The sequence below is a fragment of the Rhinolophus hipposideros genome (assembly GCF_964194185.1).
Source record: "Rhinolophus hipposideros genome assembly, chromosome: 12".
NCBI classification, from domain to species: Eukaryota; Metazoa; Chordata; class Mammalia; order Chiroptera; family Rhinolophidae; genus Rhinolophus; species Rhinolophus hipposideros.
This window is the reverse complement of record NC_138058.1, coordinates 64,147,582-64,172,301: the sequence shown is the minus strand read 5'-3', so window position 1 is coordinate 64,172,301 and position 24,720 is coordinate 64,147,582. Positions and strand designations below refer to the sequence as shown.

At 34.8% G+C, this 24,720-nt stretch overlaps 1 protein-coding gene across 1 annotated transcript; it reads left to right on the top strand.

Annotated features, from left to right (window-relative positions):
- Window positions 1-962: 962 nt before the first annotated feature.
- TDRD15 (tudor domain containing 15) lies at window positions 963-24,520 on the top strand (the record flags this gene model as incomplete). The annotated part of the gene is given in 21 exon segments (XM_081068857.1): window positions 963-5,387; window positions 5,391-5,540; window positions 5,544-5,575; window positions 5,577-5,664; window positions 5,666-5,725; window positions 5,727-5,814; window positions 5,817-5,833; window positions 5,835-5,948; window positions 5,952-6,002; window positions 6,006-6,211; window positions 6,213-6,303; window positions 6,305-6,383; window positions 6,386-6,495; window positions 6,499-6,628; window positions 6,631-6,683; window positions 6,685-6,936; window positions 6,940-7,136; window positions 7,138-7,187; window positions 13,569-13,623; window positions 24,434-24,447; window positions 24,450-24,520. Coding segments are annotated over 21 exon segments (6,333 nt in total).
- Window positions 24,521-24,720: the final 200 nt, after the last annotated feature.

Genomic DNA, 24,720 nt, shown 5'->3' with positions numbered 1-24,720 from the left:
AGTTTTAACTTTCTTCTTTGTATGTAGTTCTTCCTAATCTCAGTTGTGGTATCTTAATAACTACTTAGCCATATGAAAATGCATTATTCGCTTTTGACCTTTTTGACCACAGGAATCAGACCTTTGAAAAACAATTCTTTGCTGTTTCTTCAGTATGTTTAAAACTCCTAATAATCTAGAGAAAATAAACAGAGCTATACAGTAGAGATCTTTGCCTCTGTGCTATTGTCCTTTTCTTCTCTCTCCATACTTTTTAGGCCTAGATGTACCTAACCTGTCTCAGGGTCTTTCAATGACTGGCTTTCCTTAGTGCTGTCCAGGACTCAGTCTGTTGCGCTTGATGAGGGAAGAATCTTGGAGTTGTGTAATGAAGCTGATCGGGTCCAAATAATGCTAATTGACACAGAGTGGGGAGTGGAGATAGCAGTGTCCCCTGCTGGTTCTTCATTTGCCCTTGTTTATAGCACTCACCCCTCTCTGAGTTATGGGTTGTTGGAAAAAGTCTACAATGAGGGAAAGTAGTTTTCTCACAGGAGGAGAAGGAGGTCACTAGTGGGCTTTTTTTGGCTTCCTTCTGTTACACCACATTGTCTAATGTCTAGTACAAATTTGTTAGTTTCTTGAAAATAAAGATTGTTCTTTGTTTTACAGTGACTATATATATATATATATATACACATATGTATATATACATATATTCTCCCTATTTATTATGTTCTCTTGGTTATTTCAATAGAATTTTTTGAAAGTGGAAAGGCAATGAACAGTTAGATGCATTTTGTTTATCTCTCCATCTTGTCCAGTGTATTTAACTTTTATTACCATGTTCAATTTGATAAATACAGGCATAGAATTATTTTTAAGGTTTTTGTTTGCATACCAAATTTATATAAGGCTAATTTCATTTAATTTTGACAGTTGTCTGTGCAGAAGCTAATTAGTACTTACTTTCCTTTTAGAAAATGGACTCTGCATCTCTATTACCAACATTTTCAGATGTGGATTTGACAATATCACATATAGAATGTCTTCCCAAGGACATTCTGGTGAAATTTCAAGGCAGAAATAATATTGAATGTGAGTTTGACTACCACATACTGCAACGGGAAATACAATATATTCCAAAATTAAAAAATAATGTGGACATTGATGAATTTTGTTTGGTAGAAGAAAGAGTATCTGGAGAATGGCAGAGAGGAAGAGTTTTGGAAAAGAAAAATGAACTCTATACAGTACTCCTCATAGATCGTGGAGAAAAACTAAGAGTTGATAGTACGCAGGTTGCTTCAGCCTGTGGCAACTTATTTGAACTACCACCACGTGTAGTAATTGGTGTTTTTGCCAACATACTACCAGTTGGGGAAAAATGGTCTCCTAAGGCATTGAATTATTTCAAGTCATTAGTAGGACTACAAACGAAAGGTTGTGTACAAGCTATTTTGCCTTTTCAAATGATTCTTCTTGAAGTGCCAAAAATTATATCCCAGGTTCTTGAATTACAGTTAGGAAGACTTATTGATGGAGATTCATTTTGTCTTCTTGTGGAAATGTTAAAAGAATTCCCACGACAAATGCCCTATTTATTGCACCATAAGAAACCTGAAGTATCAATAAGTAATAATGATACTTTACAAGATATCCAACATGTTCTGGATAATTTGCAGCCATCTTTGTCAATAGGTAGTATTGAAAGTGTAAAGGTATCCTCTGCATTGAGTCCAAGCAAATTTTATTGTCAATTAATTAAATGGATTCCAGAGTTGGAAAACTTCACAGTGTGTATGAATTTGCATTATGATATTATCAGTCAAGAAAGTAGTCCTACATATGATAATTTTGGACTACTCTGTGTTGCCAAAAGGAGAAGTGGACAGTGGCATAGAGGAATCCTTCAGAAGCTCTTGCCCAATAACCAAGTGAAAATTTGGTTTATGGATTATGGCAGTAGTGAGTCTGTACCCTCAATTCATGTAAAGAAACTTAAACAGGATTTTATTTTAGTACCACTATTTTCATTTCCATGTTCTCTGACATATTTACATAGTTCAGATGAAGATGCAAGAAAACTTCAACTGAGTATATTTAAGCAAGCTTTGTTAGGACAAATAGTATATGCACACATTGATAGGTTCAATAAGGATGAGCATTTGTATTATGTAACATTACAAACTCAAGAGTCTACAGTTAATTCTAAGACTCTGTTGAAGACTGTAGGCACACAAGTACTTTGTCCAGTGTCTGATTTAAAAACCTCCACTATGCTGAGAGAGACTAGTGCTTCTGATGCAAAGAGTTTTGCAATTGAGAGTTTTATTGGAAATACTAAACACTTGATAGACTCTCTAAATAAAAAAGATACTTTAAAAGTAGGTTTTCCTATTAAAACTGTAGAAATGGAGATAGAGACTGCCTACATAGTTTTAATAGCATATGTATTAAACCCATCCAATTTCTGGGTACGCACCAAGGAACATCACAAGGAATTTCAAGATATAATGAAAAATATAAACAGACTTTATGATTTGTGTGAAAATGATGAATTGATTCTAAGAAATCCAGAACCTGGATTCTTTTGTTGTGCAAGATACAGCAAGGACAGATGTTTTTACAGAGCTATGATCACTGAAATTAATGATTATACAATTAATGTTTATTTTTTGGATTATGGAAATACTGATTCTATACCATTTTTTGATGTAAAAATTTTGCTTCCAGAGTTTTGTGAGTTGCCTGCCTTAGCCATGTGCTGTTCACTTGCACATATATTTCCTATTGAAGATTTATGGGTGAAGGCAGCAATTGATTATTTTAAAAAAATTGTCTTGAACAAAGCAGTTTTGCTTCAAGTTATAGCAAAAAAAGATGACAAATATACTGTAAATATTCAGAATATTGAAGCCTCAGAAAATAGTGATGTTGTCTCTCTTATGGTAAAAGCTGGATATGCGGAATATTGGGAAATGGAACCAGAATGTTATCCAAAATCTGCAAGTGAATATTCAGTATTAAATTTAAAATCTAAAAACAAAGTTAAGAAGGTCTTATCTGCCATTCTTGCAGGACCTAAACCTAAAAAGTATCATTCAAATAAGCCAAAAGAAAGTAATTTGTCTTTATTAAAGTCTCCATCTGTTAATTTCTCAAATTTAAAACATCCTTTCACCTTGTCTGTGGGACGTGAGTCTCCATGGCCTTATAAAGAATATATGTTTAAACCAGGAACAGTTCTTGAAGTTAAGTGTTCTTACTATTATGGTCCAAGTGACTTTTCATGCCAGCTTCAATGTAAGTTAGAAGACCTAAAATTGCTAATGGAACAAATTCAGAATTATTACAGTATTCATTCTGATCCTTATCAGATTGGGCAGATTGCTTGTGTTGCTAAGTATTCCAAAGATGGGAAGTGGTATAGAGCTGCTATTTTGACTCAAGCATCAAAAAAAGAAGTTGACGTAGTATTTGTTGATTATGGTTACCAGGAAAGAGTTTTTATTAAAGATCTTTGTGCTATTAACCCACATTTTCTTTTTTTAGAAGGCCAGGCCTTCAGATGTAGTCTTAACCATTTAGTTGAACCCATTAGTTGTAAATTATTAAGTTGGAAAAGAGAAGCATGCAGAGAGTTTGGGAATTTTATTTCTTCATCTAGAGGGTTATTGACTTGTGTCATTTATGCCTTAGTTCTTATAGAACCAAACAATTTATGTAATTTAGTGAATTTACGATCTCCATTTACTAGTGCAAAAGAATTTCTTATTAATCACGGTTCTGCACAATATAGTACATTTTCAAAGCCATTTCCATCTTCAGCTAGTCTTTACAGTTATTTTTATTCCTCCTTTAATGTAAAAATTGGAAGTGAGGAAGAAATATATATATCTCATATATATAGTCCCCAAAAGTTTTATTGCCAACTTAGTAGAAATAGTAAAGACCTAGAGATGATAGAAACAAAAATCACAGAAATTAGTAACCTCAAAAATTGTCCAGAACATTCTAGTAAAATGAGATTGTGTCTGTCTAAGTACGTGGAGGATGGTCTTTCTTATAGAGCTTTAGCAATGCCAACAGATTCATTATCTGACTTTCTGGTCTATTTTGTGGACTTTGGAAATACGCAATTAGTAGAAGAAAGTATGTTGAGGGCTATTTCAGATCAGTTTCCAGAGTTGCTATTTACACCTATGCAAGCTATTAGGTGTTTTTTGTCAGATCTTAGAGATGTATATATTCCAGCAGAAATCAATAGCTGGTTTGAAGATAATTATTTGGGAAAACAATTAAGGGCAATAATATTGTCCAGGGAGTCAGATGGCCAGCTTGGTATAGAATTGTATGATGGATATCAACACATAAATCAGAAAATTCGAATGTTGCTTCATGCTTATGGAAAAAAACACTGTGACCAAGTACACTGTGTGGAAAAGAGTCATAAAATAAATGAGAAGAGACTTGCTGTTTCTTTGAAAGGCAAAACAGAAAGCAACTATCACCATAATATGATAAATAAAACTAGTCTAGTAACGTATTCTGAAAGCAAAATAGATCAATCAGTGAATCCCAAAAGTCTATGTGGCAGACTTTTGAAGCCTTCGGTTTGTTATAAAATAGAACCCGTGTCCAAAAACAAAATGAAGCAATCTTTGAATGATAGATTTAAAGGTGTGAAAATTGTCCCTGGATCTTTACATAGTCTTGATGAAAGTGATGTGGGTGAGAAATCAGTAAGGATTATGTCACAATCCTTTATCAGAGAATTCAATCAAGCAGCCCCACAAAACCTGTATAATCTTACGAGACCACAGATCAAAGATCTTCCTCAACCCATAATTTACTTGAATGCCAAAGTTAAAGGATATGTTTCTAATATCAATAATCCAGCAAGTTTCCATATTCAGCTTGCCGAGAATGAAAACGTAATCATCCAACTTGCAGATGCTCTAAATGAAAAAAGAGCATATAGAGTGAATGAGAGAAAATCAGTTAAACTGATGGTGGGAGATCTTGTAGGTGCAGAATACTCTACTGACAATGCCATTTACAGAGCAGTTATAAAGAAAATTTTGCCAGGAAATTCTTTTGAAGTGGAATTTATTGACTATGGTAACACTGCAGTAGTAAACACATCTAAAATGTATCAACTTAAGAGAGAATTCTTAACTATTCCTAAGCTAGGAATCCATTCTTTTCTTAGTGGAGTAAAGTGGAATGTGCCTGATGAAATATGGGACAGCAAAACTGTGGATTATTTTGCTTCAAGAGTAAGTAACAAAACAGTTTCTTGTGAATTTTTGAAAAAGCATGGACAGAAATGGGAAGTAAATATAATTTGTGATGAAAAATGTGTCATCAATGAACTACTAAAATGGACAGCACGTTCAAAACTATAGAAAACAGTGTTGCAAATGCCTCAGGTTGTCTTTCAGAAGGTGAGCCCTGGTGATAATGAAATGAAGAAAGGGAGACCAAATGAATATGAAGGTTCTGTGATCCTTCGACCATCATCCTACCAACAGCTGGTTAATATTCCTTTTGAACAGTAAAAACCTGGACAACTTGAAAAGGCTGAAATGCTTTGTTTCAAAAAGTGGGACATTTTATGTGAAGTTATCAAAAAATAAAAAATTACCAGATTTAACAATATTAATTACTAAAGAAGTAAAGCCAACACCTCTTTTTTTTATCAATGGAAAATATTGAAAAAGGCTTAGAATGCTTGGCAAAATATAAAAAAAACTTTGAAGTGGTATCGATCAAAAGTAGGACAAAAGTATATGGATAAGAAAGTGCTTTGTTTTTTTCAGTATTGTGATCGTATGAAGTAGTGCCTTTACTGTAATCCTAAGGTGCTTAATGATGAACTCAGAAGGATTCCAAGACAAGCTGTGCCTTGTAAATGGATTTGGTTTGAAAATTTTGGTAACATGCCATTTGAATCCATTGTGTGTTAATGTGCACATTTGGAAATAAACATCCTTTTTTGGAAATATTTAGACTCTGCCTAGGAAGCAGGAATTTTGGTTGATGGCCTTTTCCTTTTGGAATATTTAAATTTAAATATAGTTCATGTTGAAGAAAACAGACCTAGATCTTCAAACATTGTTTTCAACATGGAATCTAAGACTCCTATGTCATCATGTCCAGTAAGATCATTTACTTGGGCACAACTCCAGAATGGTAGGCAATACTGTGGTAGTGTCACTGCTGTTTCTGCCATCAGACTTCAGTGTTCAGTTAGAAAATTTCTTTGACACAGTGAAATCTCTCTTTACGTTGCTTTCTGATCTACCAGAAAACTTAAACAAAAGTGCCTCACGAGCGCACAATTCCTGGTTCTGGTTGTTTGTTCAAATATGAATTGGGAGATCAGTGGAATAGAGTGGAAATTCTCAAGTCTCTGATCAGTCTTTACTTATTGTGTTGATTGACTATGGATTTTCCATTTACATACCTTCTTCCATTATAAAAAATCTTAAACTTGTTCCTGAGGGACTTTAGAGTTTGCCAAAGCTAAGTTATCCTTGTATCCTGTATGGTATCTTACCTGCTAAAGGGAAACATTGGAGTGAAGCAGCCAAAGGTTTTTATCAAGACCTAAGTAAACCAGCCTTAGTTTTTCAGTTTAGGGAAATAGTTTGAAGCTGAAAGTAGATGTCATTTATGAGAAAAACAATTTGGCAGATAATGTTAGTTGCATCTGCTCTTGGAATGTATTCTAAAGATTCAGATCATCTTGATTCAGTTACTACTACTAGATCTACTAAAAGGAATGTAAATTACAGTCAGCCTATTTGCCCATTGTCAGATCAAAATTGTTACAAAAGAGAAAATGTAAAACGTACATGCACTGAGAAACAGAAGCTAAAAAAGCAGGAAACTTTAAAGAGGAAAGATGTCTATGAGAACCTCTTAAAGAAAAGCCGTATTAGTAAGAGATGATATTCTAGAAATTTCACGCTGAGGAAGAAGGTTGATAGTGGAAAACATAATCTCCAAAGTACCATTACATTTGATAAATGTTCAGCAACTTTATTTTGGGAAATACCTAATAGTGTGAAGAATAATGTCAATTGCGTTGAAAACATTTTTGAAAAGCTACCAACTGAAGGAACACGGGAAAATAGCACAATAGTCTTGAGTCAAAGCACCGCCTGTTAACGAAAAAATATCAGAACAACACTTAAAAGGTAAGTAGCCATTTTTGAAAAGTAGATTCTATTTTTGATTCTTTAAAAGTTTGCTATACTGTACTAAAATTATCCAAATTGAAAATACTGTTTGGCAAGAAAACTTAACTAGAAAATGTGAATAAATGGATTAATTGAGAGTGATCATCATTTGAATGATAAAATGATGCTTTGCTATCTACCTTTTTTGAATGGTAACCTTCGCAAATGTAGTCAGAGTGTTAAGGATTTTAACCATATGTGCAAGTATATGCATGACATTTTACAAATAATTTCAAGGGTTTCCCAAAAGTCCTTATGGTCTATAGATCTCAAATTAATAAATCTTGCTACTGTTACTGAGCTTCCTGGGCTCATTTTGAAGAATCAATTTTCTATTTTCTATTTTTCTTATCAGATGAAATATATATTTAGGTTTTTTGAATGTGCTGGTAGCATATTGCTAATGCAGTTAAATTTATAGAATCAACGGACTAGCATATTTCCTCTTAAAACTTTTAGACATCAAACTTATTCTACAATATAAAATTTTAATATTTTGTGTGCTATAACATTGTCTGATTTTGCTTATGCACAGTATATTTCATTTTCTGTACAGAATAGTTACTGAGGATTTTATAGGCTGTAAAGAATGCTCCCTGCTTAAATTAAAGAATGTTTGCTCTGACTTTAGAAATGTGTATGTTATTCCTTGTTATAAACAATAACAGGTTATGTTCTTTCAATGAGTGGAGGTTTCTTGTTTTTATTGATGCATTTTAGAGTATTACATTTGAATTCATATTTAGAAATGTGTATGTTATTCCTTGTTATAAACAATAACAGGTTATGTTCTTTCAATGAGTGGAGGTTTCTTGTTTTTATTGATGCATTTTAGAGTATTACATTTGAATTCATATTTACATGTTTTATAGTGAATTGATAAACTCTTTAAAATTGGCCTTTTTACCTTTTTTTTGAGTCTGTTATTTTAGTAGCTGTTACAGTAGAATGCTTTCTATGTTTCAGGTACTGTGCTAAAAGTTTTATATGTATTATCTCATTTAAAGCTTATGACAGCTCTTTAAAGTGGTTAATACTAAGGTTTAAATGGAGTGTAATAATTAGTATCCAGGTTCTTCTACTGAATTCTAAACCACTTTAGAGATAGACAAGGAGCAAGACCATTGTTGAGCAAAATAATCACTTTTAAAATAAACCCCAAAACAGTATTGATGAATGTGGTGTATGTCCATTGGCAAATAGGTTTATCAGTACTGAATCATTTGTCTTTGTCTGACTTATTTCATTTAACCTAATACTCTCTAGGTCCATCCATGTTGTCACAAATGGTAAGATTTCATTTTTTATATGAATTCACTTACATGTGGAATCTAAAATACGACCGAACAAACAGCAGAAACTCATAGATACAGAACAAACTCATAGTTGCCAGGTGGAAGGGGAACTGGTCTTGGTAAAAAAGGTTAAGGGATTAAGAAGTACAAATTAGCAGTTGCAAAATAATCACAGGGATGCAAAGTACAACATAGGGAATATAGTCAGTGATATTGTAATAACTATATATGGTATTGGGGGTACTAGACTTATGGGGGGAATCACATCGTAAGTTATATAAATGTCTAACTATTCTGCACACCTGAAACTAATATAACATTGAATGTAAACTATAATTGAAAAATTAAAAAAAGAACTGAATTATTAATTTAGACTTACCCACATAAGCAGAGAGAGCTTCTTTTTTAAATTTATTGGGGTGACAATTGTTAGTAAAATTACATAGATTTCAGGTGTACAATTCTGTGTTACATCATCTGTAAATCCCATTGTGTGTTCACCACCCAGAGTCAGTTCTCCTTCCATCACCATATATTTGATACCCCTTACCCTCATCTCCCTACCCCGACCCCCCTTACCCTCTGGTAACCACTGAACTATTGTCTGTGTCTATGAGTTTTTGTTTCTCTTTTGTTTGTCTTGTTCTTTTGTTGTTTTTGGTTTATATACCACATATCAGTGAAATCATAGGATTCTCTGCTTTTTCTGTCTGACTTATTTCGCTTAGAATTATACTCTCAAGATCCTATATCATCTTTCCTTACTGCCGAATAGTATTCCATTGTGTATATATACCACAACTTCTTTTTTTGGGGGGGGAACTTTTTCATTCCCAATTTGGATGCCTTTTATTTCTTTCTCTTGCCTGATTGCTCTGGCAAGGACTTCCAACACTATGTTGAAAAGCAGAAGTGATAGGGGCAGCCCTGTCGTGTTCCTGAACGTAGAGCAAAGGGCTTCAGTTTTTCACCATTAATTATGAGATTAGCTGAGGGCTTGTCATATATGGCCTTTATTATGTTAAGGTATTTTCCTTCTATACGTATTTTATTAAGTGTTTTAATCATAAATGGATGTTGTATCTTGTCAAATGTTTTTTCTGTATCAATTGATATAATCATATGATTTTGGTCCTTTATTTTGTTTATGTGATGTATCACATTGATGGATTTGCGGATGTTGAACCATCCTTGTGCCCTGGGGATGAAACCAACTTGGTCATGATGAATAATCTTTTTAATGCATTGTTGTATTCAATTTGCTAGAAGTTTGTTTAAGATTTTTGTGTCTGTATTCATCAGACATATTGGTCTGTAGTTTTCTTTTTTTGTGTTGTCCTTACCAGGTTTTGGTATCAGCGTAATGTTGGCCTCATAAAATGAGTTAGGGAGTACTGTCTCTTCTTCAATTTTTTTGGAACAGTTTGAGCAGGATTGGTATTAGAACGTTTTTAAAGGTTTGGTAGAATTCACTAGTGAAGCCATCTGGTCCCGGACTTTTGCTTTTGGGAAGATTTTGGATGACTGATTCAATTTTCTTACTGGTGATTGGTCTGTTTCAATTTTCCAGTTCTTCATGGTTCAGCCTTGGAAGGCTATATGTTTCTAAGAACTTGTCCATTTCTTGTAGGTTATTGAATTTGGTGGCATATAGTCCTTCATAGTATTCTTGCATGATCCTTTGTATTTCTGTGGTGTACGTTGTAACTTCCCCATTTTAATTTCTGATTTTGTTAATTAGTGTCTTCTCTCTTTTTATCTTAGTGAGTCTAGCCAAGGGTTTGTCGATTTTGTTAATCTTTTCAAAGAACCAGCTCTTTGTCACATTAATTTTTTCTATTGTCTTTTTGTTCTCTATTTCATTTAGTTCTGCTCTGATTTTTGTTATTTCCTTTCTTCTGCTGACCTTGGGTTTCACTTGTTTTTCTTTTTCTAGTTCTTTAAGATGTAACATGAGGTTATTTATTTGGATTTTTCTTGTTTCTTGAGATAGGCCTGTAATGATATAAATTTCCCTCTTAAAACTGCTTTCGCTGCATCCCCAAAATTTTGGTAGGATGTATTTTCATTGTCATTTGTTTCTATGTATCTTTTGGTCTCTCCTCTAATTTCTTCTTTGACCCAGTTGTTCTTTAAAAGTATGTTGTTTAATCTCCATGTATTTGTGTTTTTTCCTGCTTTCTTTTTGCAGTTGATATCCAATTTCAAAGCTTTGTTATCAGAGAATATGCTTGGTATGATTTCAATCTTCTTAAATTTGCTGAGGGTGATTTTATGTCCCAATATATGGTCTATCCTTGAGAATGTTCATGTACACTCGAAAAGAATGTATAGTCTGATGTTTTAGGATGAAGTGCTCTATGTATGTCAATGCTGTCCATTTCATCTAATGTGTCATTTAGGGCTGCTATTTCATTATTTATTTTCTGTTTGGATGATCTATCCATAGCTGTCAATGATGTATTTAAGTCCCCTAGTATAATTGTGTTTTGGTCAATTTCTCCCTTTAGTTCTGTTAGTAGTTGCTTGGTATATTTCGGTGCTCCCTGATTGGGGGCATAAATATTGATGACTGTTATGTCTTCTTGTTGTATAGTCCCCTTTACCATTATGAAATGTCCATCTTGTCTCTTGTTATCTTTTTCACCCTGAGGTCTGTTTCATCTGATGTCATTATGTCTACACCTGATTTTCTCTGGGTACTATTTGCTTGGAGTGTCAATTTCCTCCCTTTCACTTTGAGTCTATGCTTGTCCTTGTAGCTGAGATGTGTCTCTTGGAGATAGCATATGGTTGGGTTTAGTTTTTTGATCCAGTCTGCTACTCCGTGCCTTTTTATTGGTGATTTCAGTCCATTTACATTTAGGGTGGTTATTTATATGTGAGGATTTCCTGTCATTCTATCTTTAGTTTTCTGGTAAGGCTGTGTCTCCATTGTTTTTTTGCCTTTTTGTTGTTGTCTGTTATTTCTGTGTGGTGGTATTCTATGATGTGTTCCTCTGTTTCTTATTTTATTACTGTATATATTTCAGTTCTGGATTTTTTTTTGAATGGTTACCCTTAAGCATATGTAAAATGAAGTTTGATATTTAGAGTATTCCATTTTCTTCAGCACGCTTACTTTCTCCATTCCCATATTCAGTTTCAGGACTTACTCTCCCCCTTTTTATGTTTTGGTTGCCACAAATTGTCCCTGTTTATGGTGGTCGAATAGCCTCCTTTAGTATTTCTTGTAGTGCAGGTCGTGTATTAGAAAATTCCCTCAGCTTCTGTATATCTGGAAAGGTCTTTATTCCTCCTTCATATCTAAAGGATATCTTTGCTGGATTCTTGTCTCATATTTTCTCTCTTTCAATAGTTTGAATATTTGATTCCACTTCCTCCTGGCTTGTAGAGTTTCTGCTAAAAAGTCTGATGATAATCTAATGGGCTTTCCTTTGCAGGTTACCGTCTTCTTTTCCCTGGCTGCCTTGAGGATTCTTTTTTTGTCGTTGATTTTAGACAGCTTCAATACAGTGTGCCTTGGAGAAGGCCTGTTGGGATTGAGAAGTAGGTGTTCTATTTGCTTCTTGGATCGAGGATCCAGTTCTGTCCACACGTTTGGGAAGTTCTCATCAATAATTTGTTTGAATATATTCTCTGTTCCCTTCTCTCTTTCTTCTCCTTCTGGCATGCCCATTATTCTTATATTGCTCTTTCTGATGGATTCAGAAAGTTCTTGTAGAGTTCTTTCATTTCTTTTAAATCTCAAGTCTCTTTCTTCTTCCATCTGTGTAATTTCCAGGTTTCTATCTTTGATGTCACTGCTTCTTTCCTCCATCTGGTCAACTCTACTACTACCTAAGCTGGTTATTTCACTCTTAATTTCTTCTATTAAGTTCTTAATCTCCAGAAATTCCATTTGGTTCTTTTTTAAAATTTCAATCTTTTTTGTAAAATGCTCATGTTGTTCTTTGATTACATTTCTGAGTTCATTAAATTGCCTTTCTGTGTTTTCTTGCATCTCGTTGAGTTTTTTCAGAACTGCAATCTTTAATTCTCTGCATTTAAGTCACATATTTCCATATCTTTAAGTTCCTTTTCTGGAGACTTTTCACTTTCTTTCTGAGCTGTCTTGTTGCCTTGGTTATTCATGGCATGGTTATTCATGATTATTACTGGTTTATTATTTCTCTTCCTAGACTGCCTTGGTTATTCATGGTATGGTTATTCATGGTTATTACTGATTTATTATTTCTTTTCCTAGACATCTTTAGGAATGGTTTCTGCAACAGGTTGATAGGAAGAGGTCTTCTGTTTTCCAGTACTTGTTGGTAGAATGTTTTATTTTCTCTCTGACTGCAGCCTTTTTTTTCCTCTCTCACACAGTAGTGCTATGTTTTTTCTGCACTATTCCAGCTTCTCACACAATGGGGAATTCCCTGGGAAACGGGCTTCTCCTCTGTTAAAATTACGCCTGGGTCATAGGGCGCCACGTCCCTTTAGCTGAATTCAGTAGTGGACCTGTTCGTCTTGCCTGTGTGCTGTGCAGGGAGTATTTTGTGGAGTTATTGTTGTTCGATTAGTTGTAAATTCCACGGGAGCGTTACAGAGATTCACCTCATGCCACCATTTTGATGACGTCTCCCTAAATTTCTATTTTGAAGATAGGATTTATGAATAAGGGAAATTATATATGCAGTTTTAAATAAAGACTAGAATAGGTTATATGTATTTTCCAAATTGGACACATATTTCTAATTTTTTAAGAAAAAATGTTTTTAGTGTACTATATGTATAATTATACGTACGAGTATATGTTTTAGTGTGCCATATTTATGGCATATTTATGGCATATTGAGTGTGCCATATTTAGTGTGCCATACTTGTGCCATGTTTTATTTTTTCTGTACTTTTTGTATTGTGACTTCTAGGAATTAAGTAAAAAGAAATTCTGTTTATAGTAGGACTTTTCAAAATAAAGTCTCGAGTAATTCTTAATGAAACATACAATGCTTTGAAAATTATAGTACACCATACTCATTAATTTTTGCTTGTTTTTTAGGAGAGGGAGATGAAAGCTCAGATCGTTTATGCATCTGTTTGGCAACAAATGATACGTAGGATACCCAGAAATTACTGTTTTGTTTTAGATGTTCCAGATACATAATAAAAGTGGTAAGCATAGGGCAACTTTTAATATTAAAGCACATTGAAGGAACCTAGATTGTTGAGATTATTTCCCCAGGAGATAATGATTGGAAACCTACAGAAATTTTATGTGACCAGGAATTATGATGATTTGATTTGATTTGAAAAAACTTGCTTAGGAAATGTGGCTCATCCCTAACGTATAGTTGACCCTTGAACAACACAGGTTGGAACTGTGCAGGTCAGCTTACACATGGATATTTTTTCCCCAACAAATATAGTTAACCCTCGGGATCCTTGGGTTTCGCATCCTTGGATTCAACCAACCTCGAATTGAAAACAGTATTTTTGTACTGAGGTTGGGAATCCACGAATGCAGTGTTGCTGCCGCAGACTCAGAGGGTCCTCTTGCCTGTGTGCATCCAAGCCAAACAAAACATGAGCAGGAGTTTGCAGCAAAGAAAGTAAAGGTTTATTTAAGGAATTGGCACCAAGTCAGGAAACACCGATGAGCCAGTGCTCTCAGAAACCTGGCTCCCCCATGGCTTCTAGTGGCTACACTGTAGTATAAGGGAAAATCACTCATCATGGGAGCTAGGGCTAGGGCCTCTATGATTGGTGGGGGCTAAGGCGGGGAGAGTTGATCATAGCTTCAGGTCCTGATGTCAGTTCTAGCATTGTTCCAGCCCCTGGTTTCCAGAGGATCTGGTCCGTGGGACTCTTCGGCTATCATGAGTCCAGAGCTGAAATGTAATTGGGGCCAAGGTGTTAGCTTTGTTGTATTAAACCTTTACCTATGGTTTGAGGTTTAGTTATTATACCCCAGTCATGGTTGATAGACCTGAAACTTTATTCTCGTGAATTTGGTGTTGACCAGAACCCCATGTCCTAAGGGCTTAATGATTAGGATGGACGTAGAGTATAAGTACAGGTAGGAGGATCTGGGTAAAGAATTCAAGTGAGTTATAGTTCTATCTGTCTAAACCAAGGGGGCTTGGATTAAGCAGAATGCATGCCAAAGAAATGAAGTTCATGTATAGTTACAATAATGTATGCATAGTTAGTTGTACGCCATTTTATATGAGAGATTTGAGCATCCATGGATTGTGGTATTTGTGGTGGTCCTTGAACCAATCCCCAGTAGATAATGAGTGACTGTAGTTTAAGTTTCGGGGGAGTCAAAAGTTACAGCGCAAGGTCAGCACACCTAACCCCCAACTTGTTAAAAAGTTAACTATCTCTAGAAAACATTTTATTCGATAAACTTTGCATGTGGTTTCAGTCATTAGATATAGTTTTACCATTACCTTCTGATTTTTTTCAGGTGTCTTTCCTAACTAAAAGTATTTGTTTCGGTTGCTACTTCGTAGAGTTATAATTGTAATCATGGAAAATACATGGAGAATTAATGCTATATAACCATATTTCCTGGAAAATATAGGTATTTATAGGACTGACATTTATTAAAAGGATATAGAAGTCAGACTTAATCCCCATCCTTCCCTCTGTTTAGCTCATACCGTTATATTTTTATTTCTTTCAATTTTTTGTAGTTATATCTATTTTTAATTTGGTTTTATTTTTTTGGTTGGTAGCTGTGGATAATCAAGAACACTGCTTTCTAGTTGGAGGGGGTTAGATATTTTGTCAGTGCATTTACCTGTGAATTGGAATTAATATTACAAGTAAACATTGAGCAAATTATGAGTATTGTGTTGGTGCAAAGATAAAACCAAAATTATACAAGTATACTTAAAAGTCAGTGTAAGACAAATAATTTTGAAGAACTAGAGAGTTGGTGATTTAAAGAGTATTTGGGAAAACTTAGAAATTTCATAAGGTAGCTAGGGACAATCAGTTTTATTATTTGTACATGTATATATTAAATTTATTGAGGTGACATTGGTTAATAAAATTATATGGGTTTCAAGTGTACAATTCTACAATAACATCATCTGTATATTGCATTGTGTGTTTACCACCCAAAGTCAAATCTCCTTCCATTGCCATATATTTGACCCCCTTTACCCTTTTCCAATTTCTCCCATCCCCTTTCCCTCTGTTGACCACTATACTGTTGTCTGTGTCTATGAGTTTTTGTTTGTTTTGTTCATTTGTTACTTTTTGTTCTATATCCCACATATGAGTGAAGTAATATGCTTCTCAGCTTTTTCTATCTTGACTTATTTCACTTACCATGATATTTTCAAGATCCATCCATGTACATGTGTACTGAATATGTTGATATTGTTGTCATTGTTTTTGAGGTTAGGAAATAATTTCCAGAAATACTGTTATTTATGAATGTGTATTTGTTTAAATTTGGTATCTTGAAAGTAAATTTTATTCAAGACGAGGACATCTTATGTATAATTTTTATATTACAAGTTAATTTCTAGTTTGTGGTTATTTTGAACAGAGAATGTACATTTACTCTTTGTAATATTTCTTTGAATACTTTTTTGTCATATTCCCCCAAACTCACCAGATATGAAGATTATGTTCTACAATTTAGAGGAATGCTCCTACTGGAAAAACAACTCACTTTGCACAACTTCTATGACTGTTGTATCACTGTGTTGCTTTTGTGTTTTGCTTTGATACCATAAAATATGGCAAAGTTAATGATTTCCTTAGTTAATAAGAGAAATGAATTTGAATACCAAAGTAAGATAAAGTAGTAGCAATGAATTTTTTATATACCAATTTTATCGGGAATGGCCCCAGATCTGTTTAGTTTTCTGTATTTTCAACTTCAGTTATAGGTCTTGATGTGTAATATTTTATGTTTGGAAATGATCAGAAATGACAAACTTCACAAATTTATTTGCAGCATTTAAATTTCTGTTTTAGTTTGGTGGTATTTTCATTTTCTCTCTGAGCTGCCTTGTTACCTTGGTTGTTCTTGGTAATTAATAGATTATTTCTCTTTCTAGGCATCTATGGGCAGCAGGTTGATACAAAGAGGTCTTTGTTTTCCAGTAGGTCACTATGGAGTGTTTTATTTTGCTTACGCTGTTCCAGCTTCTCTCAGTGGAAGATTCCTTGGGGAGGTGGTCGTCTCCTCTGTGACCAGGTATCACCCCCATGGGAGAATGTGGTGGGCGATAGGGTTCTGTGCTCCTAAAATCCCAGTGCTGTTCCTGCAGCCAGATTCAGAACTGCACTGCCTCAGCAGTCTTGGGTGCCCCTACTGGAATCAGCCATGAAAGGTGGGTGCACGGTGGGCTGGGAGAGGCTGCTGGTGTTTTTGACTTTGGTCTCCTCCAAGTTCTGGTGACTACCAGACCATGCTGCCTCGCCCCTGTATCTCCACCCTTGTCACTGGACTTAGCTGCTTTGTTTGAATGAGTGTGCACCTGCCGCTCAGGAAATGTCTGTCCAATTCTCAGGTAGATAGATGTTCTGCTCTTTAACCCGCTCACTACTACTGTTTCTTCTGGGATCTGCTGCTGGCTCTCTCGAGGGTGCAAGGAGTTGGGTTCTGGGAAGGTGGGAGGAGGCAGCTAGGCTTCGTGGCTTTGTTTTCTGTCTGGCAGTGAGGAGTACTAGATCATAGCTGTCACACATCTTTATTCAGTCTCTACCCTGATCTCTGGGTTCAGCCATATTATATGCTGATCCATCATGCAAGAATGCTCAGCACTGCAGTCTGAGTCCTCCTCTCTCTTGGAACCACAGTGAGCCCCGAGTTGCAATGAGCTCCAGGCTGTGTCTGCTGCTCTTATCTCTGCTCTTCTCTATTCCCTCCTCCCCTTCGCTGTGATTCATTCACCTTCAGATGTTTCGATGAGTGGATCTCAGATGTGTTTTACAGGGAATCCTTTGTTGAATTATAGCTGTTCAGCTTGTAACTTCAAGGGAAGAGATCAAGGGGGACCCCTCATGCTGCCATGTTTCTGATGTCACTCCCCATCTTAACCATTTTTAAGTGTATAGTTCAGTGGTAGTAAGTACATTCACATTGTTGTGCAACCGTTATCACCATCCATCTTTAGAGCTCTTTTCATCTTGCAAAGCTTAAACTCTTAACTCCATTAAACAAACACTCCCTATTCCACCCTCTCCACAACCCTTGACAACTACCATTTAACTTTGTATTTTTATGAATTTGACTATCGGTACCTCACATGAGTGGATTCATATCGTATTTGTCCTTTTGTGACTGGCTTATTTCACATAGCATAATGTCTTCAGAGTTCATGCATGTTGTAACATGTGTCATAATTTGCTTCCTTTTTAAGGCTTAATCTGGATCTAAAGTGAGTCTCTTGTAGACATCACTTGTTGCATCGTGTTTTTAAATCCATTCTTCCAATTTCTGTCCTTTGATTAGAAAATTTAATCCATTTACACTTAATTACTTGTAAGGGGGAAATTCGGTCATTTGCTATTGTTTTATATATGCCTTATGCTTTTTTCCCCTTATTAACTTATTGATGTCACAGAATAACATCTCTATACACTGTATGTCCAGTAACATAGAATAATAAATTGTGATTTTATGTACTAGTCTTCAAATCATGCAGGAAAAAAGTGGATTTACAAACCAAAGTTAACATAGTAACTTTTAGATTAATTATTGTTTTATTAAATGCAGTAAACACTGTAGAATACAAAAAGCAAAGTTACAAACCAAAGTTAGAACAATACTAGATTTTATATTTTTTCATGTATTTACTGTTTTTGAGATCTTTAGTTTTTCATATGGCTTCAAGTTATTATCTAGTGTCCTCTCATCTCAGCTTGAAGCATTCTCTGTAGCATTTTTTACAGGACAGGTTTAGTAACAGACTCCTTCAATTTTTATCTGGGAATGTTTTTTCAATTTCTTCCTTACTTTTCAAGGACAGTATAGCTAGGTATAGGATTCTTGTTAACAGTTTTTCTTTTTCTTTTTTTCTTCCTTGCAGCACTTTGAATATATCAAACCACTACTTTCTGGCTTCCAAGATTTCTGATAAAAAATCTGCTGATTTTCTTATATCTTGTATATGATGACTTGCTTCTCTCTTGCTACTTTCAAGATTCTCCCTTTGTCTTTTGACAGTTTGATTACCGTGTGCCTCATTGTGGGTTTCTTTGGGTTCATCCTACGTGGAGTGTTGAGCTTCTTGGATGTTTGCATTCATGTGTTGCTTCAAATTTGAAGTTTTGGCAATTGCTTCAAATAATTTTTCTCTTCTGAGACTCCCACAGTATGTATGCTTGTGGTCTTGATGATGTCCCACAGATTCCTTAAGCTCTGTTCACTTATTTTCAGTCTTTTTTCTTTCTGTTCCTTAGATTTGATAATTTCAATTGTCCTGAAGTCAGCTTCACGAATTCTTTTTTCTGCTTGCTCAAATATGCTTTCAAATCCCGCTAGTAAAATTTTCATTTCAGCTGTTACACTTTTTGGCTCCAGAATTTTAATTGGTGTGACTTCGTATTTTTTATCTGTTGTTTCCATTTTGTTCATACATGATTTTCTTGATTTTCTCCACATTTTCCTTTAATTCTTTTAGCATCTTTAAGACACTTGTTTTAAAGTCTTTGTCTATTAGGTCCACCATCTGGTCTTTCTCAGGGGTGGTTTCTGTTTGATTTATTTATTTTTCTTTGAATGTATCATGTTTTCTTGCTTCTTTGCATACTTTGCTATTTTTTTTTTATTGAAAACTGGACATTTGAACCTTTTAACTTGGCAACTGAAAATCAGATTCTCACTCTTGCCCAGTGTTTGTGCTGTCTCTGTGTAAGGGATCACTCTGAGGTATAAATGTAATGCCTTTTCTGAGCCTGCATATATAGTGGGCATGTACAGGGACTTTTTAAATTCTCCTGTATATGTGGTTGCTTCTGAATGCCCTAGTCCTTAAATGTTTGGTCCCCAAAAGGAGACAAAGAGAAAGGTGAAAAGGGAATAAAAGAAAATAAAAGCTCTAGCCATTTAAATTTAGAGGACACTTCAGCTGGAGGGGGGGGAGCTCGTATTACGTTGGTGCAAAAGTAATTGCAAGTTTTGCAATTTTTTTTAACATTTTAACCACAATTACTTTTGCACCAATCTAATAACAATGGCTTCCCACTTCTGTGTGTGCACCTCTATGATTTGAAACTGCAATCAGTGATCAAAGCACAGATCCCTGATATTTGGTGGACATACCTTATTTCCCTGAAAATAAGATATAGTTGAATAATCAGCTCTAATGCATCTTTTGGAGCAAAAATTAATATAAGACCTGGTCTTATTTTACTATATATAAGACTGGGTATTATGTAATATAATATAATATAATACCCTGTCTTATATTAATTTTTGCTCTAAAAGATACATTAGAGCTGATTGTCCAGCTAGGTCTTATTTTCAGGGAAACAGGTAAGTACTTATCGCCCACCTTATCTCCTGAGAGCTGCATGCAAGTTGCTCCAGGAAATGCACAGGGCTGGCTACCAGGAGGGAGGGAGGTGGAAGATGGGTGGCCATTACTGTGCTAAGAACTGATATTGACTGCACTTAACCACGTTTCATCAATAATTCACCACCAAGTCTTTCTCTGGCAGTTGCTAGCATTCAGTAGACTCTCGGGTTCCAAAACAGTTATATCAGACAGATTTGGTATCAGTGCAATTGATATTTAAATAAGGAGATGGATTCCTGGTGCTTCCTACTACACCATCTTCTGAGAATCCTCTCTAATTTATTTCTTCTTGGTCACACTAATGATTTGTGTTATTGATCTTTTCAAAGGAGTTTTATTTTTTTCCCTATTTTTCAATTTCCTATTTCATTATTTCTGCTTTGATTTTATTATTTCTGCTTTGATTTTATTATTTCTTTCCTTGTTTCGCTCTGTGTTTGATATAATTTTCTTTTTTTCTAGGTTCTTGAGGTGGAGACTTTACTTTTTTTAGGTTTTTCTTAGGTTTTTCTATTTAGGTTTTAAATAGAAGTATTTAATGCTATAAACTTACTCTTAAGCATTCTTCAGCTGCGTCCCATAAATGTTGAAGTGTTTCATGCTTATGTTTTTTAATATCCCTTTATTATTAGTTTGGTTCTAATAACAATGTATGTTCTCAGCTTTTATTTTTCTGTGAATTTTTTTTGCCATTATTTAAAAAAATAACTTTGTGATGGCATATTTTCATATCATGTAATATACCCTTTTCAAGTGTATAGTAATATTTTGGTAATTTTAACAAGTGTGTAACCATCACCATAAATAACTTTTACACTTTTATCACCCGATATAATTTCTGCTTCACATTTACTGTTAATCCCCATGTCCTTTCCCACCTCTACTCCCTGCCTTCAAGCAAACACTAATTTTTGTCCCTATAGCTTATCTTTTATGGACATTTTATGGAAATGGAATCGTACAACATATGGTTTGTTGTGTCTGGCTTTTTTGAGCGAAATGTTTTTGAGGTTCATCCATGTCATAACATGTATCAGTAGTTCATTCTTTTTTATTCAATGAATATACAGTTGACCTGTGAACAACGTGTGGGTTAGGAGTACCAACTGCCTATGTAGTTGAAAATCTGCATATAACTTAAGTCAGCTCTGTTCAACTGCCAGTTGACCCTTAAACAATGTGAGTTTGAATTACAGTGGGTCAGTTGAACTGCAGTCAATTGAACTAGGTGCGCCAATTGAAAAATATCTGTGTATATTTTTCTGCAGTCAATTGAACTAGGTGCACCAATTGAAAAATATCTGCATATATTTTTCTGCAGTCAATTGAACTAGGTGCGCCAATTGAAAAATATCTGCGTATATACAGGAGTCCACTCCTGTATAAGTGGACTCGTGCAGTTCAAACCTGTGTTGTTACAGGGTCAACTGTATTACATTTTGGTTGTTTCTAAGTTTGGTTATTATGATTAATGCTGCTAAAAACATATGTGTACAAACCTTTATGTGAATCTATGGATTCATTTCTCTTGGAATCATACCCAACAGTGGAATTACTGAGTCATAGGTAAATGCATGTTTAACATTTAAAGAATTAACAAACTGTTTTCCAAAGTGACCACACTATTTTTACATTCCTACTGGCTGTATGTAAGTGTTCCTGATTTTCTGTGTCCTTGTAAATACTTCTTATTATTGCCATTTTTATTTTTGCCATTCTAGTGGGTGTGAAATACCATCCTCCAGTTTTAATTTGCATTTGACTAATGACTATTAGTGACATGGAGCATTTTTTCATGTGCTTATTAGTCATTTGTGTATTTTCTTTGAATAAAAACGTTCACATTTTTTCACCGTTTAAATTAGTTTTTGTCTTTTTTATTGTTGAGTAGCAGTAGTTTTTTATGTATTCTGACTACAAACCCCTTATCTTATATATGGTTTACAAATATTATCCCCCACTCTGTGGGTTGTCTTTTCACTTTTTTGATGTCCTTTTGAAGTGCAAATGTTTTTAATTTTGGTGGAGTTCAGTATATATATTTTTTCTTTCGTTGCATTTGCTTTATATTTTTCAAATATAAGAAATCATTACCTAATTCAAGTTCATAAATGTTGCACAGGTTTTTTCCCCTGAAAGTTTTATGATTTTAGCTCTTATATTTAGGTCTTTGATGCACTTTGAGTTAATTTTTATATATGATGTGACTTGGGATCTAACTTCATTTTTTAGCAGGTAGATTTCAGTTTTACAGCACCATTTACTAAAAAGAGACTTTTCTTTGTCTACTGAGTTGTCGTGGAACATTTGTCAAAATCAATTGACCAAAAATGTAACGATTTATTTGTGGACCCTTAATTCCATTCCTTTCATCTATGTGACTGGCCTCGTACCAGTACTTCACTGTTTTGATTACTATAGCTTTGGAGTGTTTTTGTAGTCATAAAGTGCAACTTTCATATTTGTTTTTTTCCCCAAAATTGTTTTGGCTCTTTTGTTTATTCTTGTTTATTTTGTTTATTCACATATGTTTATTCTTATCTTTTGATAAGAATTTAAAGATCATTTTGTAAATATCTACCAAAAAAGCCAACTTGAATTTTTATAGCAATTGGTTGAATCAGTATTAATTTGCAGAGAGTTGCTATCTCTAACATACTGACACTTTTGATCCATGAACAGGGACTTTTTCTCTCTTGTTGATCTTTAGTTTCCCTTAGCAGTGTATGTTATTTTTAGTGCACGAGTTTTGAACAACTCTTTTCATATTCTAAATATTTTTTCTGTTGATTCTATTATGAAAGATACTTTTTTTTCTTTTTCCAGTTGTTCATTGGCCATTTATAGGAAACATTTGATTTTGATTTTTGATCTTATGTCCTGTGACCTTGATGTACTTGTTCATTAGTTCTAATTGTGTGTATGTGTGTGCGCCTGTGTATGTGTGTTCTTTTGGATTTTCTGCATTATAAGATTGTCATATGCAAGATAAGTAAAATTTTAGTCCTCCCTTTTTAATTTATATGCCTTTTTTTTCTTGCCAGATGGCAGTACTTAGCATCTCCAATGCAATGTTGAAAAAAAGTGGTGTCTATTTTAAGGGAAAGACCTTCTGTTTCTCATCATTGAGTAGGATGTTTGTGTAGGTGTTTTAACCCTTAATCACACTGAAGGAAGTTCCTTTCTATTCTAAGTTTATTGAGAGTTTTTATCATGAATAAATGTTTGCTTTAACTAATCATTTTCTTGGTTATCGATCACTTTTTCTTGCTTCTTTCCTTTTTTTTTATTACATGGTAGACAATGTGGATATATATTGTAGTATCTTTGGGTTATGTTATCTTCCTCTTAAGATTTTTAATTTTTGTTCTGGTAGGCAGTGAAATTGCTGATGGATCACTTGGGTTCTATTAAGATCAAATTTAAGGGCAGATCTATTTCAGCTGAGACAAATATGTATGTATGTTGCAGCCATTAGTTCTTCCTCCTGTCATTATTGTTGACAGAAGCACTTTGGTATTCTTCACCATTTTTTCTCGATAAACTGGTGTAGAAGATTTAATTTCCCCAAATGGCCGCAACACTGTCTCCTGTCCTCATTCTCTTCTTCAAACAGAATAGAGTAGTGATACTGTGTGACTCCCAAAGCTGGGTCATATAAGTTTATACATCTCTAACTTGTTCACTGCAATACTTGTGCTTAATGCTGAGTTGCCATGTAAGACTAATTACCCTGATGTTGCCATGCTGCGTGGAAACCACGCCACGTGGAGAGGCCATGTTAGGTACTTTTTTGGATAGTAACAGCCAATGACTATTTGAGTATCGCTAGATGAGGCCCAGACATTGTAGAACAGAGACAAGCCAACCTGCTGTACCCTGTCTGAATTTCTGCTTCAGAATCTGTGAGCATCATAATATCATTTTTATCACTAGGTTTTGGAATAAGTTGTTATTTGTAAATAATCACTGGAGCAGATTTTGGTACTAGAAGTGAGATGCTTACATAATTTTTGGACCAAGAGCAGTGGGCAGAAACTGGGAGGACCTTGAAGAGAGGAAACCTGACAGGCCTGCAGGAGGCTATCAGTGAGGGCCTTGAGGAAGTTGAGGAAAATGTTGGAACCTGGAGAAGAGAAGAATGGAGACCTTTGTTAAATATAATAAAGGAAATTTAGCTAAATTGCTACTGCCATAATATGGAAAGTTGAAAACGTAGCTAGTGAACTGAAGATTCGGACTATGGAGATTTCTAAGTGATTACTCTGTGCTTCCTGGTTCTCCTGGTTTTTGGAATGAGAGTGCCTATGAAGTGTGCTTGTCCCACGATTGTGTGTTGGATGGCTGTGGACTAATGTGTCACTTTATTTCATAGATCTTCAAATCAAGAGGACTCTACTTGAGAAACCACTTTTGGGGAGCCAAATCTACACTAGGACCTGATTTAGAGGATGAGGTCTGAGACTGTCCTGATGCCATAATGGATTGAGACTTTGGAGATCTTGGGGAGGGTGTAGTGTATTCCACATAATGGGAATGTGAATTGTTATGGCTGGAGCACAGACTATGTTACATTGTATTATCCAGTGATTGTCACAGTAATTTCTCATCTCACATGCTCTTATTCTGTGTTACCTTACCATTCCCCATCTAGAGATCTGG